At 41.2% G+C, this 10,866-nt stretch overlaps 2 protein-coding genes across 2 annotated transcripts; one reads left to right on the forward strand and one right to left on the reverse strand.

Moving 5' to 3' along the window:
* Positions 1-1,489: 1,489 nt before the first annotated feature.
* Positions 1,490-5,228, forward strand: LOC308148357 (serine/threonine-protein kinase DCLK1-like; the record flags this gene model as incomplete). Its single annotated transcript, XM_080521820.1, is given in 10 exon segments — positions 1,490-1,589; positions 1,853-1,886; positions 2,856-2,980; positions 3,112-3,206; positions 4,033-4,120; positions 4,423-4,497; positions 4,500-4,585; positions 4,588-4,593; positions 4,853-4,972; positions 5,082-5,228. Coding segments are annotated over 10 exon segments (876 nt in total), but the record flags the coding sequence as incomplete, so codon positions are not given.
* Positions 5,229-6,202: 974 nt separating this feature from the next.
* On the reverse strand, positions 6,203-9,824 carry LOC308148356 (serine/threonine-protein kinase DCLK1-like; the record flags this gene model as incomplete). Its single annotated transcript, XM_080521819.1, is given in 10 exon segments — positions 6,203-6,244; positions 6,353-6,472; positions 6,729-6,734; positions 6,740-6,774; positions 6,777-6,896; positions 7,198-7,255; positions 7,257-7,286; positions 8,113-8,207; positions 8,344-8,460; positions 9,726-9,824. Coding segments are annotated over 10 exon segments (722 nt in total), but the record flags the coding sequence as incomplete, so codon positions are not given.
* Between the last annotated feature and the right edge of the window lie 1,042 nt (positions 9,825-10,866).

A 10,866-nucleotide genomic window follows, 5' to 3' on the forward strand; every position in this document is an offset into this window, starting at 1 on the left:
TGAGTAGTTTTTTGGCTCTCAGCTTGAATTTCTTACTCACCAGGCTGTGGCTAGAAAATCCACTAAGAGCAAGCAAATCACAGGCCGATGGTGTGGGGACGTCAGTGATGTATTTCTTAGCAACCGTTGAATAAATAAGCAGTCTGGACTCACAATGCATGTGGCACTGTGTAATGCAATCTATGTGCTTTTGTTTTAAGCGATATACATACTCTAGCACAAAATACACAAACATGTTTAAGGTCAAGACTTAGCAGATTCTGTATTTATTTATAACTATGAATCTGTGTTAATGAAGGCAGAAGATGCTTCTGCTCTGTAGGAAAACAATAATTTGCTTTGTTTTTGAGAATAATACAAGCATGGCAGTGTCTTCTGAGCCTGGAAACAATATGGTTGTTTTCGTTGAAGGGACTCCATGAGCTCTGTGTTGATGTGAAGGGCTGTATTAATGAACGACTGGCATTACAGCCTCTGTGGCATAGCTTTATATTTACTAATCCACACACAATGGAAGGCAATTAACTTAATCTCTCACTGGGGATGGAAACTATTTAATGAATGACAGATGACATTGTCACTGACTGTACTAAATTATATCCAGCAGGTTTAAAAAATTGTGTGGTTTTTTTTCCATAGTGGTTACCCTGAAGACGCTCTCATTGAGCCGGCTGTTACAGGAGTAAAACGAGGTTAATCCATTGTCTGTGTGCGAAACACATGTTAGCGTTCGACTTTTATATTTGAACCCGTTTGATTATGTGATCAGTGTGTCTGTGTTCAACTGTAATCCAATAACCGGTGGTGTTTTTCACATGCAAAACATTACAAATTTAGCTGAATGTAGGTTTTGATCAATAAAGTGGCCATTTATAGTTAAATTTAGATTATTTAGTTTAAATATTTTTCAACGTTTCATTATTTGAACACATGGTGGTGGTTGGTGGACACAGGTTATACAATATGTTAGAGGTAGGGGGAAGGCAAACAGTTCTCACAGGAACATATTAAGAACAGGCAAAAAACTACAATATACAACTCGCTACAGGACAAGCCCTGGTACATTTTGTTCATAATCTACTTTAATCAATTAATCCATCACTAAACTACATGTAGACTGAATGAAAATTCATTTTTGAGGGGGTCTGCATTGATTCTCTCCATACTCCACCTGTTGCAGTAATGGCAATAACCGGGATAATGGGACACTGAATAATTGTTCATTACATTATACCTTTACGCAATTTTAGTCACGCCACTGCGCCTCAAATGAATGTTTTGGGGTTGTGAGAGGAACACAAGCATAGAGGATGTTTGTGGCACATGAATGCAAACAATTTACAAATGTTTGCATGATTATATTGCATACATTTGTTTTTGCCCATAACAGACTCTTTCTTGTGTCAGTTATTTTTTTAAAGCAATGCTGCTCTCTTTGGAATCACAATTCTTTCAGACTATAGCTGAAAAAACTCCCTCCCTCCACCAGGTCACCTGCCTCCAGGATTTCTTTGGGGAAGATGATATATTCTTCGCTTGCGGCCCAGAAAAGTTCCGCTATCAGGACGACTTCAACCTGGATGAAAGCGGTAAAGTGTGGAGGAACACTTCAGTACACAGTACCAACCCCTGAGGCTTTCTTTTGTTTGCATGCACTCGCTTTGCACAGCTCTATGTACAATACTTCTATATTTACCTGTGTGGCTCCGGGAGATGCTGAATGTTCAATACGTATAGAAAAGTCCTGTTTTCTCTGTCCCGCCTACTTTCCGGTTAGATGTTTGAGAGGAATAGATATTGTCAGAGCAGGATTATATGTGAGCATGTGTGAATGTCTCTCTTTCGCCCACAGTCGGCAGTCAGTTCTGGATTCCCGGAACCCTGAAGTAGAATAAAGGCGTCTGGAAGAGGAATAGGATTAAAACAACAGTTTACAACACTGGCTCTGACACTCTGTCTTATTTTAATAATTTAATAGTGTTTGTTGCTTGAAACACACTCCGATTAAAAGGTACACTACTGATGATGTGTCCCAAAATGTACATCCTTCCCACACCTGAGCGACGGCTCACACGCCGTTCTCCAACAGTCAACCCTCAAGTGACCTCTCATATTTTGGCAAACGTCAACATGATTGCACAATGAATCATGAGAACTCACGTGTGTCACTTTAAGGGACAGAAATTAACAGTTTATGGGCAAAAAAAATTGCCAGTAAAGGACAAGTTTGCAAGTCATTTAGTCAGTTTAATGCAAGACCAGCCAATAAAATACTGCAATAATAACTTCTAAATGTCAAGTTCAATGTTTATTTTTGTCATTGTGGTGCAGACTATCTCAATTTTAATGAAACCTAGTGTAAAATACAGTGAAACGTTCTAAAGCCTGCTCCTATAACTGTTGCCTTATGGGTGTTTTTACAAACTCCCCCTGACAGCATGGCTTTGAGGCTGATTTGATAATTTTCATGACAGCATTACTGATTTCTCAGTGTTTTCTTAAGATTTTTTTTTTTTTTTTAATCAATGCTTTCTTTGAAATCTTAACAATTTTCTTGGTGGATTTGGGAATTGGGGCTTGTTGTGGCCCGGTTTTGGACCTTGGGCTTTAGGATTGACACCCCTGTTATAAGATCCAGGATCATAATGGTGTCCGAGTATAGATGTCATAACTTAGATTTTATGGTTTCCAGCTGGTGTGCCAAAACCAAAATATTCACTCTCAATGCTACATTAACATGAACAATATCAGGTTGCGCACGGCTGCAGACTCCCAACTGCTTGTTTAGAAAACTCAAAGAAATGTTTTGAGCAGAAAGTCATACGTTGAAGTTTTCAATCTTTGTGTGTTTGCAGAATGCCGGGTCGCGAAGTCTGCTTCATACGGCCGGCTGCCCTCAGTGCACGGTCGCTCCTCCCCAAGAAGTGGTGCATGTCTCGCAGGGAGCAAGTCTCCTTCATCTACAGGTTCAGGGTGTGGTGTGTGTGTGTGTGTGTGGGTGTGCGGTGTGCGTGTGCGTGGTGCGCGTGCGTGTGTGGTGTGTGTGTGTTTGCATCTCAGGATATATTCATTCTGCAGTATTTAATCATGCCGCTTGCTTTGATTGCGCAGCTAACGGCACTGCAGGCAGCCAGCTGTCCACGCCTCGCTCTGGAAAGTCTCCCAGCCCCTCTCCAACCAGTCCAGCCAGCCTCCGCAGACAACAGGTGATCAACATTTACACTCTTATCAAACAAGGTTAAGGTTTATGTGAGGTCACGTACGAACCACGTTATGGAGGCTACATGGGGAGGTTTAACTGTCTAATAATGACGATGACGTAAAAACTGTGCATGAGCCTCCACAGGTTAATAACGTTAAAGCGGGTAAATCTCTTTGTCTTTTCTTTTAAACTGACAAAGATGAATCAAAAGGAATTGAATATGTAACTATTGGCCTGTCTGGTCGACACGCTCTGGGCTGGTTTAATAATTATTTATCGAGTTGGTTTGTCCCCGATGGATCATCCTCAGGGCTTGTCAATGTTGTTAATAGTGTCTAATCCATAACAACATATAAAAACACTGCAAACATCATACAGCTCGTCGTCCAAACCGTTCTCCAATATGTAAAGATCAAATGTTCCAATTATCCTCTATAATTATCATCATATGGTTGAAATGTTTACATGTTTCAGTGAGTTTGCTATGAAGGGTTAATTACATAATAAAACTAGTTTTTTTGATTTCAAGCAACAGGAATAAATGAAACCACCTCCTTTGTTTGACTCTGAGATTACATTTCACTATCAGTGAGATGATCGTACGGCAGGCTGGGTTGATATCAACATGTCGAAGGGTGTTTTTATTACTTTTCTGAAAAATGTTCATTTGTTGTTTCACCACGCTTGATTGTTTTCCCTCTAATCTCATGCTGTGTGCTTGAGTGGAGCAAACAGGCTCTGTGTAAAGCAGGCTGTAATCACATTTCATAAGCTTGTCCTTCTTGAAGTTTGCCTCACCGTGGTGCATTAATCCTCCTTCCTCCTACCAGGGATCTCTGTACAGTGGCTCCTCGCTCTCGCTGGCTTCCACCAAGGTGTGCAGCTCCATGGATGACGGAGACGGGCTGGGCAGCGAAGGTCAGCTACAGTTTGATGACAGAATATATATACTGCCGAAAAGTCTCTGATAACTCTCAAACTCTTAAGTATCAGTTCGTATCATCACATTATCTGCAGGGAGGACAAAATGACATATTGATTAAAACCGACTTCACCAGCAAACAAATAAAGCAAATATTACTACATTACCTCGAAAGTCACCCTCAACACATTCAGTATTATATTTTGGTTAAGTTATAGATTTCTCTGTATTTTCAAAGTTATTGTTCCACAGATTTTCCTAATTTTTAATTTTTTTTTGTTACTCTGTTTCTTCACAGCTGAGCCAGTGGATGAGCACTCCTCAGTTCCCGCCTCCATAGCGGAGAGGTACAAAGTGGGAGGACTCTGGGGGGACGAAACTTTGCAGTGGTGCGCGAGTGTGTGGAGAGATCCACCGGGAGAGAGTACGCTCTCAAGATCATCAGCAAAACACAAATGCAGGGGGGAAGGTGAGCCTGCTCGCACAAAGATTGGGAGTCATCCCATATAGATGGTGTTCCTCACTGGCCAGCAGAGGGCGCTGTGGGACTAAAGACTGCATGTCTTTTTACCGGCTTAACAATCAGCTCTGGCGAAGCGGTTTGTCTTTCAGTCAGAAAGATTGAAATACATTTACACACTCGGCTGCTCAGTTCCACGGATGCATGTTGGTTAAACGTGACTTGTATGTTCATTTATTTATGTGTTTGTATTTAATCTGTCACCCAGGAGCACATGATACAGAGTGAAGTATCGATCCTCCGTCGCGTCAAACATCCCAACATTGTACTGTTAATCGAGGAAATGGACACTTCCAATGACCTCTATCTCGTCATGGAGTTAGTCAAGGTATTCTACTTTTGTTCGTCCGGACTAAAGTGATTATATGAGATCTCCAGAACTGCTCGCATGTGCCGAGTTTTGGTCATCATTTCTGTGCCGAATGCTCTTTTCCCAGGGCGGCGATCTCTTCGACGCATTCCTCGTCCAGCAAATACACAGAGGCCGATGCCAGTTGTATGCTGTTCAACTTGGCCAGCGCATCAAGTACCTGCACGGCCTCAATATCGTTCATAGAGACATAAAACCAGAGATCTGCTGGTAAGTTTGTCTCCACATTTATTTTTAACCCAAATCTCTGTGCAGTGCGTTGACGGGTGTGTTTTCACATCTTAACACAATGCACACAGACAAAATACTACTTAATCAATCAAACATTACATATCCACCTATTTAATAAGCAGGTTTATGCAGCTCAAAGTGTTTCCAGCACAGTTCATACAGAGATGAAGGATAGGAGGTGTTGAAGCTTGCTGTGAGGTAGTTTGTTGTGATTCGCAGACACGTGGGACAAGTGGATCAAATCAGGCAGGGGGGTTTTAAACTTGTCAACAAATATGAACATTTAATATCACACGTGTGTGCGTATATCTCTTATTAAATCTCACATCACGTCTGCAGCTACAAATATGTTATAACTGCCACTAAGTGATGAATGATATGTAAGGATGAGTCGCTACTCAGTAACGCTATATATTCAACTTAGGAGGGAGGTATAGATAGAGTACTGTTATGATTCGACTTCATTACATTCATTACATTAGTGGCAGTTATTACAGTATTGGTTGCATGCAAGGATGTGAGTGTTTAATAAGAGATATACGCACCACAGTGTGATTATTAATGTCATATTTGTTTACATAGTTTAAAAACCCTCTCCTGGCTGATTTTGCCACGTGTCTCGACGCCTCTGCTCTAAATAAAGAAGCTTCAACACCTCCTTTCCTTCATTCACTGTATGAACTGTGCTGGGAAACACTTTGAGCTGCATAAACCTGCTTTAAAAAGTGGTGGATATGTAATGTTTGATTGATTTATGTAGGATTTTGTCTGTGTGCATTGTAAGAGTGAAAACATCAACCCGTCAATCGCACTGCACAAGAGATTTGGTTAAAAATAAATGTGGAGACAAACTTACCAGCAGATTCTCTGGTTTTATGTCTCTATGAACGATATTGAGCGTGGCAGTACTTGATGGCGCTGGCCAAGTTGAACAGCATACAACTGGCATCGCCTCTGTTATTTGCTGGACGAGGTGATGGCGTCGAAGAGATCGCCGCCCTGGGAAAAGAGCATTCGGCACAGAAATGATGACAAAAACTCGGCACATGCGAGCAGTTCTGAGATCTCATATAATCACTTTAGTCCGGACGAACAAAAGTAGAATACCTTGACTAACTCCATGACGAGATAGAGGTCATTGGAAGTGTCCATTTCCTCGATTAACAGTACAATGTTGGGATGTTTGACGCGACGGAGGATCGATACTTCACTCTGTATCATGTGCTCCTGGGTGACAGATTAAATACAAACACATAAATAAATGAACATACAAGTCACGTTTAACCAACATGCATCCGTGGAATGAGCAGCCGAGTGTGTAAATGTATTTCAATCTTTCTGTCTGAAAGACAAACCGCTTCGCCAGGAGCTGATTGTTAAGCCGGTAAAAAGACATGCAGTCTTTAGTCCACAGCGCCTCTGCTGGCCAGTGAGGAACACCATCTATATGGGATGACTCCAATCTTTGTGCGAGCAGGCTCACCTTCCCCTGCATTTGTGTTTGCTGATGATCTTGAGAGCGTACTCTCTCCGGTGGATCTCTCCACACACTCGCGCACCACTGCAAAGTTTCCGTCCCCCAGAGTCCTCCCCACTTTGTACCTCTCCGCTATGGAGGCGGGAACTGAGGAGTGCTCATCCACTGGCTCAGCTGTGAAGAAACAGAGTAACAAAAAAAAAATTAAAAATTAGGAAAATCTGTGGAACAATAACTTTGAAAATACAGGAAATCTATAACTTAACCAAAATATAATACTGAATGTGTTGAGGGTGACTTTCGAGGTAATGTAGTAATATTTGCTTTATTTGTTTGCTGGTGAAGTCGGTTTTAATCAATATGTCATTTTGTCCTCCCTGCAGATAATGTGATGATACGAACTGATACTTAAGAGTTTGAGAGTTATCAGAGACTTTTCGCAGTATATATATTCTGTCATCAAACTGTAGCTGACCTTCGCTGCCCAGCCCGTCTCCGTCATCCATGGAGCTGCACACCTTGGTGGAAGCCAGCGGAGAGCGAGGAGCCACTGTACAGAGATCCCTGGTAGGAGGAAGGAGGATTAATGCACACGGTGAGGCAAACTTCAAAGAAGGACAAGCTTATGAAATGTGATTACAGCCTGCCTTTACACAGAGCCTGTTTGCTCCACTCAAGCACACAGCATGAGATTAGAGGGAAAACAATCAAGCGTGGTGAAACAACAAATGAACATTTTTCAGAAAAGTAATAAAAACACCCTTCGACATGTTGATATCAACCCAGCCTGCCCGTACGATCATCTCACTGATAGTGAAATGTAATCTCAGAGTCAAACAAAGGAGGTGGTTTCATTTATTCCTGTTGCTTGAAATCAAAAAAACTAGTTTTATTATGTAATTAACCCTTCATAGCAAACTCACTGAAACATGTAAACATTTCAACCATATGATGAAAATTATAGAGGATAATTGGAACATTTGATCTTTACATATTGGAGAACGGTTTGGACGACGAGCTGTATGATGTTTGCAGTGTTTTTATATGTTGTTATGGATTAGACACTATTAACAACATTGACAAGCCCTGAGGATGATCCATCGGACAAACCAACTCGATAAATAATTATTAAACCAGCCCAGAGCGTGTCGACCAGACAGGCCAATAGTTACATATTCAATTCCTTTTGATTCATCTTTGTCAGTTTAAAAGAAAAGACAAAGAGATTTACCCGCTTTAACGTTATTAACCTGTGGAGGCTCATGCACAGTTTTTACGTCATCGTCATTATTAGACAGTTAAACCTCCCCATGTAGCCTCCATAACGTGGTTCGTACGTGACCTCACATAAACCTTAACCTTGTTTGATAAGAGTGTAAATGTTGATCACCTGTTGTCTGCGGAGGCTGGCTGGACTGGTTGGAGAGGGGCTGGGAGACTTTCCAGAGCGAGGCGTGGACAGCTGGCTGCCTGCAGTGCCGTTAGCTGCGCAATCAAAGCAAGCGGCATGATTAAATACTGCAGAATGAATATATCCTGAGAGCAAACACACACACACACACAGCACGCACACGCACACGCACACGCACACGCACACCCACACACACACACACACACACACCTGAACCTGTAGATGAAGGAGACTTGCTCCTGCGAGACATGGCACCACTTCTTGGGGAGGAGCGACCGTGCACTGAGGGCAGCCGGCCGTATGAAGCAGACTTCGCGACCCGGCATTCTGCAAACACACAAAGATTGAAAACTTCAACGTATGACTTTCTGCTCAAACATTTCTTTGAGTTTTCTAAACAAGCAGTTGGGAGTCTGCAGCCGTGCGCAAACCTGATATTGTTCATGTTAATGTAGCATTGAGAGTGAATATTTTGGTTTTGGCACAGCCAGCTGGAAACCATAAAATCTAAGTTATGACATCTATACTCGGACACATTATGATCCTGGATCTTATAACAGGGGTGTCAATCCTAAAGCCCATGGTCCAAAACCGGGCCACAACAAGCCCCAATTCCCAAATCCACCAAGAAAATTGTTAAGATTTCAAAGAAAGCATTGATTTAAAAAAAAAAAAAAATCTTAAGAAAACACTGAGAAATCAGTAATGCTGTCATGAAAATTATCAAATCAGCCTCAAAGCCATGCTGTCAGGGGGAGTTTGTAAAAACACCCATAAGGCAACAGTTATAGGAGCAGGCTTTAGAACGTTTCACTGTATTTTACACTAGGTTTCATTAAAATTGAGATAGTCTGCACCACAATGACAAAAATAAACATTGAACTTGACATTTAGAAGTTATTATTGCAGTATTTTATTGGCTGGTTCTTGCATTAAACTGACTAAATGACTTGCAAACTTGTCCTTTACTGGCAATTTTTTTTGCCCATAAACTGTTAATTTCTGTCCCTTAAAGTGACACACGTGAGTTCTCATGATTCATTGTGCAATCATGTTGACGTTTGCCAAAATATGAGAGTCACTTGAGGTTGACTGTTGGAGAACGGCGTGTGAGCCGTCGCTCAGGTGTGGGAAGGATGTACATTTTGGGACACATCATCAGTAGTGTAACCTTTTAATCGGAGTGTGTTTCAAGCAACAAACACTATTAAATTATTAAAATAAGACAGAGTGTCAGAGCCAGTGTTGTAAAACTGTTGTTTTAATCTATTCCTCTTCCAGACGCCTTTATTCTACTTCAGGGTTCCGGGAATCCAGAACTGACTGCCGACTGTGGGCGAAAGAGAGACATTCACACATGCTCACATATAATCCTGCTCTGACAATATCTATTCCTCTCAAACATCTAACCGGAAAGTAGGCGGACAGAGAAAACAGGACTTTTCTATACGTATTGAACATTCAGCATCTCCCGGAGCCACACAGGTAAATATAGAAGTATTGTACATAGAGCTGTGCAAAGCGAGTGCATGCAAACAAAAGAAAGCCTCAGGGGTTGGTACTGTGTACTGAAGTGTTCCTCCACACTTTACCGCTTTCATCCAGGTTGAAGTCGTCCTGATAGCGGAACTTTTCTGGGCCGCAAGCGAAGAATATATCATCTTCCCAAAGAAATCCTGGAGGCAGGTGACCTGGTGGAGGGAGGGAGTTTTTTCAGCTATAGTCTGAAAGAATTGTGATTCCAAAGAGAGCAGCATTGCTTTAAAAATAACTGACACAAGAAAGAGTCTGTTATGGGCAAAAACAAATGTATGCAATATAATCATGCAAACATTTGTTAAATTGTTTGCATTCATGTGCCACAAACATCCTCTATGCTTGTGTTCCTCTCACAACCCCAAAACATTCATTTGAGGCGCAGTGGCGTGACTAAAATTGCGTAAAGGTATAATGTAATGAACAATTATTCAGTGTCCCATTATCCGGTTATTGCCATTACTGCACAGGTGGAGTATGGAGAGAATCAATGCAGACCCCTCAAAAATGAATTTTCATTCAGTCTACATGTAGTTTAGTTGATGGATTAATTGATTAAAGTAGATTATGAACAAAATGTACCAGGGCTTGTCCTGTAGCGAGTTGTATATTTGTAGTTTTTTGCCTGTTCTTAATATGTTCCTGTTGAGAACTGTTTGCCTTCCCCCTACCTCTAACATATTGTATAACCTGTGTCCACCAACCACCACCATGTGTTCAAATAATGAAACGTTGAAAAATATTTAAACTAAATAATCTAAATTTAACTATAAATGGCCACTTTATTGATCAAAACCTACATTCAGCTAAATTTGTAATGTTTTGCATGTGAAAAACACCACCGGTTATTGGATTACAGTTGAACACAGACACACTGATCACATAATCAAACGGGTTCAAATATAAAAGTCGAACGCTAACATGTGTTTCGCACACAGACAATGGGATTAACCTCGTTTTACTCCTGTAACAGCCGGCTCAATGAGAGCGTCTTCAGGGTAACCACTATGGAAAAAAAACCACACAATTTTTTAAACCTGCTGGATATAATTTAGTACAGTCAGTGACAATGTCATCTGTCATTCATTAAATAGTTTCCATCCCCAGTGAGAGATTAAGTTAATTTGCCTTCCATTGTGTGTGGATTAGTAAATATAAAGCTATGCCACAGAGGCTGTAATGCCAGTCGTTCATTAA

Source organism: Blennius ocellaris (assembly GCF_963422515.1).
Source record: "Blennius ocellaris genome assembly, contig: SCAFFOLD_467, whole genome shotgun sequence".
NCBI classification, from domain to species: domain Eukaryota; kingdom Metazoa; phylum Chordata; class Actinopteri; order Blenniiformes; family Blenniidae; genus Blennius; species Blennius ocellaris.